This window comes from Dermacentor variabilis, chromosome 1 (genome assembly GCF_050947875.1).
Source record: "Dermacentor variabilis isolate Ectoservices chromosome 1, ASM5094787v1, whole genome shotgun sequence".
Lineage (NCBI taxonomy): Eukaryota > Metazoa > Arthropoda > Arachnida > Ixodida > Ixodidae > Dermacentor > Dermacentor variabilis.
Window position 1 is genome coordinate 140,915,440 of NC_134568.1, and position 16,728 is coordinate 140,932,167.

Sequence of the window (16,728 nt, forward strand, 5' to 3'; positions counted from 1 at the left end):
AAGATAAGTTTCCTTGTGCCTTCTTTTTCCAGGTGAACTTCATGGAAAGAGAGTTGTCTGACATGAAGCAGGAACTTGAAAAAAATGCCCAAGCATCTAAACAGTCTGTACAGAACTTTCAGGTAAGATGTCTTTAATGTGTGCAATTCCAATTTTAACTATGATAGCTGCACAACACTATGTGTGTAACATAGACTCGTGCTTTTGTTGAAGGCCTGTTGAGAGCTTTAGCAAAAAAAAAGTTGCAGGCTTCGTGATGCTATTGAGCCAGTGCTAGCTCTTCCTGGCTTGAAATGGCGTCTTATATAATTGCAGCAGTGTGCAATGGTAGGGTGGTTGGTTCAGCATGGCTTGTGAAGGTAAACAATGCTGGAAAGCAAAGACTGACAGAATTAGTGCTGACTAACAGCTGGAGGGTTTTATTGCGAACAGTGTGATAAATAGGGCCAAAGCTTAGACATGAAAGCATAAACTTGTTGGTTAAAGGGCACCTAAAACGGTTCAGACAAATTTTGTAGGGTAGCTACAAACTACCTAAGATACAGCTATGTTAAAGTTGAGTCACTTTAGCATGTGCTAAAGAGGATGAAGGCGAAAGCCTGCATGCTCAGGAGACATTAAATTTCTTGACATTTTCATCCGAATGCATTGTTACTTCCTAATACTTGTCTTCCCCCACCTAAGGTCGTGGGTTCGAGTGCCTTAATTAACTCTACCTTAACTGTGTTAACTTCACCCTAATTCACACAAAAAGTTGTGGGTTCGACTCCCACCAAAGGTTGTGGGTTTGAGTGCCGTAATTATCTTTATCTTAATTAATTGTACCTTAACTCGTACAGTAATTGTTACAGGTCGTTGGTTCAAGTGCCTTAACTATATCTGAGTTGGCATTATTTAACACCAAGTGTTGCATGTTTGACTTTCACCAGAGGTCGTGGGTTCGAGAGCCTTAATTAACACTACCTTAATTAATTGTGCCTCTCCAGTGAAGCTAGCCTAGCAGGACTCTCTGAAGACCTATCAGGCATCGTTTGGGATATTATTGGCCTTAGTGAGGCTAGAAATGGTGAGGCTTATACAGTGCTGACAAGTGGCCATGACCCCTGCTATAGAGGACTTCCAGATAAGAAGCAGTACGGAGTAGGATTCTATAAGGACATTGTGGGCAACATTGACGAATTCTACAGCAGAAATGAGAAAATAGAAGTAGTCGTAAAAAAACTTAATAAGAGCCTACGCTCCAACTTCCAGTCATGATGATGATAAAATAGATCAGTTCAATGAAGATGTTGAATTAGCGATGAGAAAAGTACAAACTCAGTTTACTATAGTAATAGGCAACTTCAATGCAAATGTGGGGAAAAAGCAGGCTGGCGAAGAAGCGATTGGCAGCTATGGCGTCGATTCTGGGAATGCTAGAGGAGAGATGCTGGTAGAATTCGTGGAAAGGAATAAGCTGCATATAATGAACGCCTTCTTCAGGAAGCGTAGCAACAGAAAGTGTACCTGCAAAAGCCATAATGGTGAAACAAGAAGTGAAATAGATTTCATACTTCCTGCCGATCCCAGCATAGTGAAGGATGTTGAAGTGTTAGGTAAAGTGAAGTGATCATAGGTTGGTGAGGTCTAGGATTCACCTAAATTTGAAGAGAGAGAGAGTAAAATTGATCACGAAGAAACAGGCCAACCTAGACGCAGAAAGGGTAAAAGCAGACCAATTCAGGCTGCTACTTGTAAACAAAGATACAGCCTTAGAACAGAGAGATGATGATGATATAGAGGCAATGAATGAAACCGTAACTAGGCTGGCTTCAGAGGCAGCAATGAAGTGGGAGGTAAGGCACCAAGGCAACCAGTAGGCAAGCTTTCCCAAGTAACAATGGACCTAATAAAAAAACGACAAAGAATGAAAGTGTCCAACTCAAGAGACAAAATATAATTTGCAGAACTGTCAAAACTGATCAACAAGAAGAAAATAAGTGATATTCGAAACTGTGACGTGAAAAAGACTGAAGAAGCCATAAAATGAGGAGGCAGCCTGAAATCAATGAGAAAGAAACTTGGCATAGGACAAACCAAGATGTATGCACTGAAAGATCAGCAGAGCAGTATCATCAGCAATCTCGGAAGATATATTAAAAGCAGCGGAAGAATTCTATACTGACCTGTACAGTGCCCAGAGGAGCCACAATACCTCCATTCGAAGCAGTAATGAACAGGTTACAGAGGCTCCGTCTATAACTAGCGAGGAAGTTAGAAGGGCCTTCCAAGATGTGAAACAGGGAAAAGTGGCAGGAGGAGATGGACTAACAGTCAATTTAATCAAAGATGGAGGAGACATAATGCTTGAAAAACTGGCGGCCCTTTATACGAACTGTCAATCTTTTTCAAGGGTCGCAGAGAATTGGAAGAATGCCAACAGTATACTAATCCACAATAAAGGGAGATGTTAAAGAATTAAAAAATTATAGGCCCATTAGCTTACTTCCAGTATTATATAAAATATTCTCCAAGATAATCTCCAATAGAATAAGAGCAACACTGGACTTTAGTCAACCAAGGGAACAGGCTGGTTTCAGGAAGGGATACTCTACAATGGATCACATCCGTGTCATCAATCAGGTAATAGAGAAATCCGCAGAGTATAATCAGCCTCTCTATGTGGCTTTCATAGATATGAAAAGGCATTTGATTCAGTAGAGATACCAGCAGTCCTAGAGGCATTACATAATCAAGGAGTACAGGACGCTTACGTAAGTATCTTGGAAAATATCTACAGAGATTCCACAGCCAATATAATTCCCAAAAGAAAAGTAGGAAGATACCTATAAGGAAAGGGTTTAGACAAGAAGACACAATCTTTTCCAATGCTATTCACTGTGTTCATGGGAGAACGGCGAATATCTGAGCAACCTTCAGTTTACGGATGACATTGTCCTGTTCAATAACACTGGGGACGAGTTACAACAAATGATTGAGGACTTTAATAGAGAGCGTAAGAGCGGGGTTGGATTAATATGCAGAAGACAAAGATAATGATGAATAGCCGGGCAAGGGAGCAAGAGTTAGGATCGCCAGTCAGCGTCAATAGTCTGTGAAGGAGTACATTTAGCTAGGCCAATTACTCACAGGGAACCCTGATCATGAGAAGGAAATCTACAGAAGAATAAAGAGGGGTTGGAGTGCATACGGCAGGCATTGTCAGCTCCTTGACTGTAAGCTTACCATTATCATTGAAAAGGAAGGTGTACAATCAGTGCATTTTTCCGGTGTTGACATATGGGGCAGAAACTTGGAGACTGACAAAGAAGCTGGAGAACAAGTTAAGGATCGTGCAAAGAGCGATGGAATGAAGAATGCTAGGCATAACATCAAGAGATATAGCGAGATATATGATATAGCGCCAAAAATTTGACTCCTAGCAAATGTAGAGGATTCGACTATTAGCACAGCTCGTGGATTTGAGTGCCTTAGTTACCTCAGTCTTCATTAACTGCACCCTAATCAACTTTGCCCTAATTAATGCCAAATGTTGTGGGCTCCGGTGCCTTAACTCTAATGAACTGTGCCTTAATCAACATTGACCCATGTAACACCAAATGTAGGTTCAACTCCCACCAAAGGTCATTGGTTCGAGTGTCTTAACTTTGCATTATTTAACACCTAAGGTCGAGGGTACGGCTCCCATCAAAGGTTGTGGGTTCAAGAGCCTTAATTACCTCTTATCTTAACTGTACTTTAGCTTCACCTATATAGCACCAAAGTTCGTGGGTTCAACTACCAGGAAAAGTCGCGGATTCGAGTGACTTAATTACTTCTGCCTTAATTAACTGCCTTAATTAACTTAACAAGGTGTTGGCCGTGCAATGTCAATATGGACGAGGAGTGGAAGATGGTTTGGCAAAAGCAGCTGAAGCAAGGTGTAAGTGTACTGCGAAGTTTCAAGAAGGACAGCAACATTGTTTGGCCATTCATGCATTTAGTCAGTGTCCGTCTCATGATTCCATGCAAACAGAAACTTACAGAAGGGGCAGAACGGGCAAAAACTAATCCTAACGAATTACTGTCACATGAATCCCATTGATCATCCACAATTTTTCAGTTAAGTGTGTTGGCTGCTGTACCAGATAGCTTGTTAACAGTGGGGTTTTGTCCGTTGCGGTTAATGGATGCAGAGTCTTCAGAATGAATATGATAACCTGCAAGACCAAAATGAGGCCACGAGGTCATTGTGCAAGGAGCTGGAGGTCAAGGTGGCATCTGCCGTCAACGAGCTGGCTGAAGCTAAGTGCGCACTTGCTGATGCTTCTACAGAAAAGGACAAGCTGAAGCAAATCAACGAAGTGCTCACTGCAGAGGTGAAGGTGAGTGACATCACATACCCCTGATGGCGTTGCCTATGCAGACTGATTTTAGTGGATGAGAGCCTTTTATAAAGTTTTAATTCCTTCATGCTAACTATGATTCCCATGATTCTTGCATGAGTAATAACTGATGGTAATATTAAAGGTGTGTTGGAACTACAAGGACACTATAAAATGCTAATGTGTGTTTCTTCCAGTCGTTGACTATGCTCTTGTTTGCGGTGCCGCTCTCGCCACAGACTGCTATGAAGGTCAAATTATTGCGCTCTTTAAAACAGCTAAACCATCCATTGTTACACTTGAACTCTTCGTGCCCCAGTTGCAGAGCCAAGCGGTTGGCCTTCTCCTGCAGTATCATTCCATTGACGGGAAGGTGGGCTGATTTTGCTTTCTGCAGCCAGCGAGGTCACCTCGCAGCTCCAAATGACTGTTGTTTCATCGGGTTTGCGGTGAAATGGGGATAGGGAATTGCCGCATAGCACCCCAAATCTTCAAATTAACTGGGTTGGCCTAGGCCGCCAGTTCGAATTGTCTGGTCAAACTTACATTGGAAAATACGGGACCGCAGAAAACCTTCTAATTATCCGGGATTTTGAATTAACAGAGTTTGAATTAAGGAGGTTTTACTGTATATTTATTATGCCCACTACCATGCCACATTGGCCTTGAAGACATAAAAATAAAAAAATACTATTTGATTAGTTGCACACGATTAGTTGCACACGACACGAGTGACATCACATACCCCTGATGGCGTTGCCTATGCAGACTGATTTTAGTGGATGAGAGCCTTTTATAAAGTTTTAATTCCTTCATGCTAACTATGATTCCCATGATTCTTGCATGGGTAATAACTGATGGTAATATTAAAGGTGTGTTGGAACTACAAGGACACTATAAAATGCTCTTGTTTATGGAAATATGGTCTTGTCATGTTGCCTGCTGCTTTACTCGTGTATGTTTTGTTTAGTGAAAGTGCAGAAGGGTATGCCTTCTGAGCAGCGCTGTGTCCATGTTGTAAATGGTGTGTGCAATGTGCCAAACTCGTACGTTGGACTTCTCAATAGACAGAAACAACTTTGGTTGCCAGCAGTGGTGCAATAAAGACCCTAAAATGTACCATTTGTGAAGCAAATATGAAGGATAAAGACGGGAGAGGTAGACATCAACTGCTGTTTAAGTGTTGCAAGCAGGGCACAGTTGCAGTGGTAGTGCTAGGTATTTGTCCATGTGGATTTGCTTGCAGCTGCTGAATTGTTGTGTGCAAGGTCGTGTGCAACTAATCAAATAGCATTTTTTTATTTTTATGTCTTCAAGGCCAATGTGGCATGGTAGTGGGCATAATAAATATACAGTAAAACCTTCTTAATTCAAACTCTGTTAATTCAAAATCCCGGATAATTAGAAGGTTTTCTGCGGTCCCGTATTTTCCAATGTAAGTTTGACCAGACAATTCGAACCGGCGGTCTAGGCCAACCCAGTTAATTCGAAGATTTGGGGTGCTATACGGCAATTCCCGATCCCCATTTCTCCGCAAACCCGATGAAACAACAGTCATTTGGAGCTGCGAGGTGACCTCGCTGGCTGCAGAAAGCAAAATCAGCCCACCTTCCCGTCAATGGAATGATACTGCAGGAGAAGGCCAACCGCTTGGCTCTGCAACTGGGGCACGAAGAGTTCAAGTGTAACAATGGATGGTTTAGCTGTTTTAAAGAGCGCAATAATTTGACCTTCATAGCAGTCTGTGGCGAGAGCGGCACCGCAAACAAGAGCATCGTCAACGACTGGAAGAAACACACATTGGCTCCGTTGCTTAGCAATACGGTGCAGACGATGTGTACAACCTTGACAAGGCAGCCGTTTTTTACAAGATGATGCCCACAAAAACGTTCGCAGCAAAGGACACCGCGGTCACGGGTCGAAAGCAGGGCAAGGAAAGAATGACCATTCTGTTCAGCACGAACATGTGCGGTAAACACAAGCTGCCGCTACTCGTAGTTTGAAAGAGTGGAAAGCCTTGCTGCTTTAAAAATGCACGGCTGCCACCAAGGTATGAGCTTATCTACCGGTCTTGCAGGGTGTCTACCAACTGGGTAAACCGGGAATTCTCAGGGATTTTGAGTACTCAGGGAAAACTCAGGGAATTTGTGCCTCTATCAGGGAAAGTTAGCTGTAATTTTATTGAAACGGTCAAAAGTCGCGGTAATGCTGGCTCGAGTAACAGACAAGGATCTTAATGAATCATCTTTGACGCCCTGTCTTTGGCTGGAGGAGTTGCCAGTGTACAGTCAAGGACAGACTTTCCGGATGCCCGATAATTTGGACGGCTTCGCAGCACCACCACGTACCCCATAGAGTCAATGTATCAGAACATCTGAAACTTCAGATGCATGAAACCTTCGCCGTCCGATTTTCTGGACTTTTCGCCGCAACCGCAGGTCGGAAACGGTCTTAATAAAAGCCATCACCGCTGCCGTTTTGATTACCTCGCCTCCTCAAACTGGCCCCCGCAGGGGCGTCTGCGTAAGCAGGCGTTTGGTGTGTTGCGACACCACGTACCCGAGCACACGAGGGTTGGACCCTCCCGCGTGTAGCCGTGCGCGGCTTAGCCGTGTCCGGGGAAAGGGGGATCCTGGGGGTTGAGCCGATGCCGGGTGTTCGGACCTTTAAGGCCCCCCGGAGGAGGCAACACGCCTCTTTGGCCTCTGCTTCACGTAGACGGCACCCCCGGACTGACCCACCCGGGGGAAATCGGTAGTCGCCTTTTCCTGTCTCTCTCTCCCTCCAGCCTTCGACTTTCTCTTACTTTCCACCTTTCCTGTCTCCTTCTCTCTTCTATTTACTTCCTTCTTCTTGGCGGCAAGGGTTAACCCTGTGTGGCTATCCAACCTTGGGTACACCATATTTGGTTATAGTGGCGGCGTACGACTGGCGTCGTGCAGACTTGCATGCAAGCTCTGCCGCGTCCCCCCGTTGGGCTCCGTGGTGGGCGGTCGGCGCTGTTGCCGAATTTTTATATATTTCATGGAAACTTCTTTCCCCAAACTCCCTGATCGCCCTCAGAAACGAGGGCGCACCGAAGATATCTTTCAATTTTTCGGACGACAAGTCCACAACTTTCCCCGATTCCACGTGATTCATTCAGAAAAACCAGACAAACTAGTGCGATCCATTTCACCGTTCCTTGTTTCCAAGACTTTGACCGAAGTTTTCAGTACAGGATATAAGGTGTCCAGAATGTCAAGTGGTGATCTCCTTTTGGAGCTCCAAGATCAGAAGCAGTATGAGAAGCTGCCGAAACTTGTGTCATTTGGAGAGACCCAAGTAGCAGTAACCCCGCACCGTACCATGAACACAAGCCGCGGTGTTGTCTCGGACGATGACTTGCTGGAGCTCACTGAGGATGAACTCTTGGAGGGCTTCAGTGACCAGAATGTAATCAATGTTAAAAGAATTAAGATCAGGCGTGACAGTAAAGAAATCAAGACCAAACACCTTATATTGACTTTCGGCTCAAGTATTCTGCCCGAGTCTGTAGAGGCCGGGTACATCAAGCTCCGTGTTAGGCCATATGTGCCAAATCCCCTTAGATGTTTCAAATGCCAACGCTTCGGCCACAGTTCGCAGAGCTGCCGAGGCCATCAAGCCTGTGCGAAGTGCAGTGCCCACGAACATAATTCTGAAGCTTGCAAGAACACTCTCCACTACGTAAACTGTGAAGGCGAGCACGCCGCGTACTTGCGGTCGTGCCCGTCCTGGAAGAAAGAGAAAGACATAGTCACAATCAAAGTTAAAGAAAACATATCGTACAAAGAGGCACGCAGGCGGGTTGCATACCTGCCAAAGAAAAGCTTTGCCGAAGTGGCGCGTCAGGGGGCAGCGTCGCAACGGCCTCCGGCGGCTGTCCGACCCACAGGCAGTGAGTCGGCAGCTACGCCATCTGCCCCCGCGGCGGTTGCAGCTAGCGCTGCTCCGTCAAATGAGGGATCATCGACCCCGAAGGTTGGCGCAGCCGAGGCTACCCCGGCCTCCCCAGCCCCTTCCTGCGCTGGCAACAGCCGGCGCAGCCAAATCCCTCAGGGAGCCCCATCGACCTCCGGGCTGGTGGGTGCAGGGGTCTTGCCCTCCAAGGCGGGACCCTCTCTAGTAACTTCTCGCTCGCAAGAGCACGTGTCCGGCGCCTCACACGAGGCAATGGACACTACACCTACCCTCAAGGCGCACCAAGCGCCTATGGAGCGGCGAGGCTCCCTCGAACGCTTCAGAAAGAGCAAAACCCCGATTACAGGGCCTCGAAAGGGCTCTGTAATCTAAGGCATCACTTCCGTTTCCGTACACACAGCACCAGTTTACATTAAATATGGATACACAAATCATACAATGGAACGTCAGAGGTCTCCTTAGAAACCTTGATGATGTACAAGAACTGATCCACCAACACAATCCAAAAGTGCTGTGTTTACAGGAAACACACTTAAAACCACAACACACAAACTTTCTACGACCGTATGTCACGTTTCGGAAAGATGGCGATGATGCTATCGCATCATCGGGCGGTGTTGCCATTTCTATCCATAAGAGCATTGCATGTCAACTTTTACAGCTACAAACGCCTCTCGAAGCAGTGGCGGTTCGAGCTGTATTCCTAAACAAACTCATCACCATTAGCTCTCTTTACATACCCCCACATTACAAATTAACGAAGCATGAATTCCAATCCTTTATTGATCAATTGCCAGAACCTTACGTTCTACTTGGCGATTTCAATGCGCACAGCTCCCTGTGGGGCGACTCTCGTATAGATGCGCGAGGTCGACTTGTTGAACAGTTCCTTTTTTCCTCTGGTGCGTGCCTTCTGAATAAGAAGAAACCCACATATTACTGTCTTGCAAACAATACCTTTTCTTCAATTTATCTGAGCATAGTTTCTCCGTCCATACTGCCTGAACTAGAATGGGAAGTTACGAATGATCCTTACGGAAGCGACCACTTTCCCATACTACTAAGAACACTTAAAGAAAACGAATATCCACCACAGGCTCCTAGGTGGAAGATTGACACAGCAGAGTGGGATAAATTCCGAAACTTAACTAGCATATCATGGGATGACATGTCCTCGTTAGGAATTGATGCTGCCGTGGAATATTTTACAGCCTTCATAATAGATGCCGCAACTAAATGTATATCACAAGTAAATGGCTTGGCATGCAAACGGCGTGTCCCGTGGTGGAACGAGGACTGTAGTGTCGCTCGTAAGAAACAGAACAAAGCGTGGGGGTTGCTACGCGCCTCTCCCACTGCGGAAAATCTGTTTAACTATAAGAAAGTGAAATCGCAAGGCAGGCGAACACGCCGACAGGCTAGAAGAGAGAGTTGGCAGAAGTTTTTATCTGGTATCAATTCGTATACAGATGAGGCCAAGGTTTGGAACAGGGTTAATAGGATAAAAGGGCGACAAACATATTCCCTTCCTTTGGTAAACACACAAGGTCAAACACTGAAAGGTCAAACACTGAAAGATCAGGCAGACTCGCTTGGGGAACACTTTGAGAGCGTGTCGAGTTCAAACCATTATTCGCAATCCTTTTTGAAATACAAACAAATAGAAGAATGTAAGCCAATAATACGAAAATCCAGACAGAATGAACCCTATAACCGGCCTTTCAATATTGCTGAGTTGACAGGTGCCTTGAACATATGCAAAAGCACTGCACCGGGACCTGATAGAGTCATGTATGACATGATCATAAATTTACATACTGACACCAAACTTACACTACTCACACTTTTCAACGCTATTTGGGCTACGGGATACCTCCCATCCCCATGGAAAGAAGCGATTGTGGTTCCTGTTCTTAAACAGGGCAAGGACCCTTCGTTGGCGGCAAGTTACCGTCCGATAGCCCTTACAAACTGTATTTGTAAGCTTTTTGAAAAAATGGTTAACCGCAGACTTTTACATTTCCTTGAACTCAGCAATATGCTCGATCCCTTTCAGTGCGGCTTTAGACAAGGGCGGTCCACAACCGATCACCTTGTGCGCATTGAGGGAAACATTCGCGACGCCTTTCTACATAAACAATATTTCCTATCCGTATTCCTCGATATGGAGAAGGCGTACGACACTGCGTGGCGTTATGGAATCTTGAGAGACTTGTCGGGAATTGGCATCCGTGGCAATATGCTCTTCCTAATAGAAAGCTATTTGTCCAACCGTACATTCCGTGTGAAAGTCGGCAATGTATTGTCCCGACGTTTTATACAGGAAACTGGTGTACCCCAAGGAGGTGTACTTAGCTGCACGCTCTTCATCTTAAAAATGAACACGCTTCGTGCTTCATTACCGCCAGCCATTTTTTATTCTGTTTACGTAGACGACATACAGATAGGTTTCAAATCCTGCAACCTTACAGTATGCGAGAGGCAAGTACAACAGGGCTTGAACAAAGTATCCAAATGGGCAGATGAAAACGGATTTAAAGTTAACCCCAACAAAAGTTCTTGTGTGCTTTTCACTAGAAAGAGAGGGCTCATTGCAGAACCCAGTATAGAAATGTATGGTCAGCGAATCCCTGTGAACAAAGAACACAAGTTCTTGGGCATCATACTTGATTCAAGATTAACTTTTATTCCACACATAAAGAATCTCAAGGTCAAATGCTTAAAAACAATGAACTTACTGAAAGTGTTATCCCACACAACATGGGGCAGCAACAGGAAATGTTTAATGAATTTATACAAGAGCCTCATTCGATCTCGGTTGGACTACGGTGCCGTGATCTACCATTCTGCAGCCCCGAGCGCGCTAAAGATGCTAGATCCGGTCCACCATCTAGGAATCCGACTGGCCACTGGAGCTTTCAGAACAAGTCCCATTGAAAGTTTATACGTAGAATCAAATGAGTGGTCACTTCAGCTGCAGAGAGCATACATCAGCCAAACATATTTCCTGAAAGCCCAGTCTAATCCCCAACATCCATGTTTTAATACCATCAACGATATGACATATGCTACATATGCTACGCTCTTCCATAATCGTCCTTCCGTAAGACAGCCTTTCTCGATGCGTGTGAGGGAGCTTAGTGATGAAATGCATGTCCCACTACTCGAGCTCCGCCTAATGCATCCAGCCAAGCTGCTACCTCCTTGGGATTGGCAGCTCATAGAATGCGATATATCTTTCGTGCAAGTCACAAAGCACGCTCCAGAGATTGAAATACAAATGCATTTCCGGGAACTCCAGTACAAGTACTCCTGCACGGAGTTCTACACAGATGCATCGAAGTCACACGACGGGGTGTCCTACGCAGCCATCGGTCCATCCTTCTCGGAAACCGATGTACTTCATCCGGAAATTAGTATCTTTACTGCTGAGGCCTACGCACTATTGTCAGCTGTGAAGCATATCAGGAAATCAAAACTCCAGAAATCAGTCATATATACGGACTCCCTTAGTGTTGTGAAGGCCTTGATGTCATTCTCTAACCACAAAAATCCGGTAATTAATGAACTCTATTCCGTTCTGTGTAAAGCGTATATAGGTAACCAGCATGTCATCATATGCTGGGTGCCAGGTCACAGGGGCATCGAAGGTAATGATCTGGCGGACCAGATGGCCACGTCAGTTGCATCGCATTCTGCTAATTCCACCGCTGCAGTTCCTGTCACAGACCTGAAGCCCTTCTTACGGAGGAAACTACGGAACCACTGGCAGCGCCTATGGGACGCGGAAACAAATAATAAGCTCCACGTGATAAAGCCACAGTTAGGATTCTGGCCCTCTGTAACAAGATCACGCCGAACAGATGTCCTATTCTGTCGTCTCAGAATAGGACACACATTCGGCACCCATAATTTTCTACTCACCGGAAATGACCCTCCCACCTGCGGTAGATGCGAGGAGAGGCTTACCGTCCTCCACGACCTCCTGGAGTGCCGGAAAGCCGAATCTGAAAGAAACATTTTCCCTTAGCATACCAGCAGCACATCCCCCTTCACCCATTAATGTTACTCGGCCCAGAACCGCTATTTGACACCAACGCAGTCTTAAGTTATCTGAAAGATGTTGTATTGCATGTTGTTAGTCCCACATGTTCGTAGCGTCTCCTCTCTTCAGAGGATGGCGCTGTGATAATTCTTCTCGTATAGCACGTGCCTCTAGGCCCTTGTGTTTCAAGGGCTCCGGCGAGGCAACAGTGCTCCAGCTATTTTTACCATCTCATATATTTTCAATTCTATGTCATTCTTTTACGATGGATTTTAATGTTCATAGTATTCGTCATTAGTCATCGCCATAATTTTATATCACGTAGATTTTATGCACTTTACAGCAACTATTTTTAGGCCACTTTACAGCCAAGTCACATCTCCATAATACATCGTCAACATCACCACTTGTCATGGCGCTCTTTGGCCACACCTGGCCCTTGCGCCATTAAACACCACATATCATCATCATCCTCGAACTGGCGCTCTCGCAAGCAGATCCGCTGGCAGTCGTAGCCACCACTGTGGCAACGCTAGACCTAGCTGCTTCGACGTTTGCTATTGAGCTTCTTGCCGTTGGGTGCCATGTTTTTCTTTGAAAGAATTCGCTGCTGTCAGCAATGGCACCGACTTTGTGGTCCTCGCGATTGGCTTAGAGGCGATGCGTTGCATAATGCTGCTTTCCGAAAGTCAGCTTCCCCTCTCCACAGAAATGTTGCTTGGTGAAGCATTGCAAAAGTATTGCAGTGAAGCATAACAAGTGTGGGAAGGGGCTATTGCCACGGGACACAGTATGTATTCATTAATTGTACACGTGTGCACCCGGTATCTCCTGTCATAGTATGAGAACCGATATGCCTAATACGTGTATCGGCAGGCCTTCAGATTGTTTTCGAATGTGCCTGTGGCGGTTTGAGCCCTTAAGGGCAGTAAGTGACATGCATTTATTTTTTCCAACTGGCCGATTTTTTTTTTGTTTTCGCGGCCCCTAGGTAGTTTGAAAAATCGGACGTGGACTGTTCAATTGACCAAGAAGATGCTTTAAATAGTCCGTGGGACAAACGAGTGGTGGAAGGAGGACAAGAACAGAAAGAACTTACGCATTGAGGAATGGATGGGAAAGGAAGCGTGCTGCGGCTGTTTTGAAGGAGCTTGAGCTCAAAAAGCTAAGTGTTGCCTGAAGCCGAGATGCAGTTGTCCCCCTTGATCCAAGCCAAAATAAACTACTTAAAGCAGTGAAACGCAACACTGAGGCATCACGCGTGGGCTGAGAGTATGTCAGGACAGTTGAGGTTGACTTATGAGCTGCTGTTGAGAAAGAATCTCAATTGTGACAAAGTTCGGGTCTCATACCACTGAGCTTGCTACCAGTTGATACAAATAGCTCATATTCAAAAATATTTGCTTTTGTATGCATCTCCTTTTTATTTGTATTTGAGAATGTCCGACTCGATTTGCAATTTTTTTTCGTAAACATTTTATTTGCCATCCTAAAACCATCCCTTCTATTCTCTTTTTGAATAACATGAACATTACTACCTAGTATTAAAATTGGATTAAGTCATTTTTAAAATTTTTTTCATATGCTTACTAGAGAGTGACAGCATCGGGCGATATGGTTTTAGCCTGTCTTGACGTAAAACATAGTTCTGCATCACTCAGGGAATTTTTCAAAGGCACTCAGGGAAAACCTAGAAAACTCAGGGAATTCGGAGATGTCAACTTGGTAGACACCCTGAAGAAAGCCTGGGTCACAGGCGCAATATTTGAAGATTATGTTCGGCAGCTTGACCGTAAGTTCGCGGCCACAGGCAGGAATGTACTTTTTGTTGTTGATAATTGCCTGGCACATGGTGACATCCCACACCTGAAAGCTACCAGGATGCTATTTCTTCCTCCGAACACCACGTCGATCACGCAGCCAATGGACCAAGGCGTCATTCACCACATGAGGAAGATTTACCGCCACCACCTGCTCAAGCGCATGCTCCTTTGCTATAACAATGGCAAGGAGTACTCCATCGACCTCCTCGGGGCCATATGTCTTATTGTGTATGCATGGAAGCAAGTGGAACCCACTTTGATCAGGTGGTGTTTTGAACACGCTGGCTTCTCGAAGGAAAGGCCCGCCGATGCTGATGCTGACTATTCATGTGCGCTTGATGAAGAAGGAGCAGAGTATTGCGACCTCATCAATGCACTCTGCGCAGAGGATAGCGAATCCGGTGCAGTCGGCTTTGCTGAGTATCTGAACTTTGAAAATGATCAACAAACGTGCTACTCAAAGTTTGAGAGCGAAGCTACCACTGATGCGACCGTGTGCGATGACAGCGACGATGGCGACGACATTAACGAGCCCTCCCGAGCACCTGCTCTCGGGGAAGTTATTGGATCGCTGAGCGTTATTCGCAGTTTTGTTGAGTGCCACAGTGAAAATTCTCAAATGCTGCACATAGTTGGCCAACTAGAAAACATGACCTTTGGAGCCTCAAACTACAGGACGCGGCAAACCAGCATCTGTGATTACTTTAAGAAATCCAAAGATTGCCGAATAAATATAGTGCATTCCTGCAGCGAAATTTTTTGCCTGGGTTGCATTTTTTTGTGTTCGGTTCATTTGAAAACCTGCTTAATTCGAAGATCTTTTGTGGTCCTGATGACTTCGAATTAACAAGGTTTTACTGTGGATGTAGTTAAACGAATAGCAAGCATATGCTGGAGGAACGAATAAACTGAAATGCTTTACACAGCAATAAGCAGCATAGTCAACTGCACTACAAAGAAATACACAAGTGAACCATCTAATGGATCGAATAATGGGAAGTTGGCATGTCATTGATGTAAATGAAGAAAAGTAAACAAACCAGGACAGAACCTCGGTGAACTCGTAAAGCAATAGAATAGAATGATAAATCATTCGCAGTGACAAACTGAGATATAATAAGAACGTTTTCAATCCAAGGAAGAATGTATGATTCTGAGGTGGAGTTTGCAAAGCTTGAACCAGAGAAGCTGATGAGAAACCAAGTCAAATGAATTGCAGAAATCCCGATAGACGCACTTGCTGCTGAATTCTGTCTATAGCAGCAAACAGATAATTTGTGAGTGCAATGAGTTGCTTCTCACAGTAATAAAAAAAAGAAAATTATGTGAAGTGGGGCAAATGAGTTGTAAATAAGTTGTATGCTCAAACACTTCGCATTTTACGCTAGTCCATGATATTTGCCTGTAGTTACTATAAAATCCAAAGAAAAGAGCCCCATTGGAGTATGTGCCCCCTTCCCTTTTTATAGGCAACTGCCACAGCGATAGTATCGCTTAGAGCAAATTTTGCCCTAAGTGAAGCGTTGCAGCGTGGTTATCACAGCACTACTTTTAACGTGATAGTGTTAAGGAGCATACATTGCAGAAAATACCCAGGAAGCGCATGTCACAGAAAATACCACACATACCCAGGCTGTTCATGTGACGCAAGGAATTCACTGAACTAATTGAATTTCTGAAACTAAAATATGTGGAAAAATCATAAACTAGAACTTCACACAACCTACAGACATGATAGCTCTCGGATTGTAATTTGAATATACGAGAAAACATAATTCTGTTATGCAAAAACTCAAACCCTTTTTCCAGCGTTTTTACAAAGCACAGACAGGAGACGGCGTCTGCCATTTGTGCACGCCGGTACCTAAATATCTCAGAGTCCACAGAGCAGTGCGCCTGCTTCCTTGAAAGACTTCCAGATGGCACTCGCCTCCACTGCATCGCGACTCCTGCAAGAGGCTACGTTTTGACCAGAAAGCTCGCCTTCATGCATAGCGTTCGCCGCGAGCATTTTCCGGTAAACATTACGGTTACGTGCTGCAGTTGCCGAGAAGCGTGAGAAGCAGTCAGGGATCTTTGAATGCTATTGCATTCCACTCTTTAAGCGTCCTCCATATTTTTCTTTTCATGTGCGCCTGAGGTGATGTTCAGGTATCATTAAGATTCATGTTACCGTTCGTGGTGAAATGGAAATATATATATATACTCTGAAAAGAAAAGCTTTGAGGCTGTGTTCTTCAGCTATGGATGCCTGTTTTTACCAGGCATCCTTAGCTATGATGGTGCTTGGCAGCACGATCATAGCAGCTTAAGGACGTTCAGTTTCCCTTATGCTTTTCACCTATTTATTTGGCTGCAGCGATAGTGTAGGGACACTTGCTTTGTATAGTACATGTGCTAACTGAGGAACTGGCATCACTGGACTTTATGGCAGAACTTCACCTACTTTCCACTCAATAAGTACTGCGAAAATGCTTGAAAACATTATGAATGAATGCAATTACGTATTTATATTTGAAATTCACCATGAAATGAGCAAATCATGGTATGATGA

General features: G+C 44.8%; 1 protein-coding gene across 2 annotated transcripts in view; it reads left to right on the top strand.

The window, feature by feature from the left end:
* LOC142585522 (uncharacterized) overlaps positions 1-16,728 on the top strand; it is a 165,530-nt gene that overhangs the window by 36,367 nt on the left and 112,435 nt on the right. For both annotated transcript variants that reach the window (XM_075696329.1, XM_075696338.1), the window contains exons 7-8: positions 33-122; positions 4,176-4,364. In XM_075696329.1, the coding sequence (XP_075552444.1) occupies positions 33-122; positions 4,176-4,364 (279 nt within the window). The remainder of the gene's footprint in view (positions 1-32; positions 123-4,175; positions 4,365-16,728) is intronic.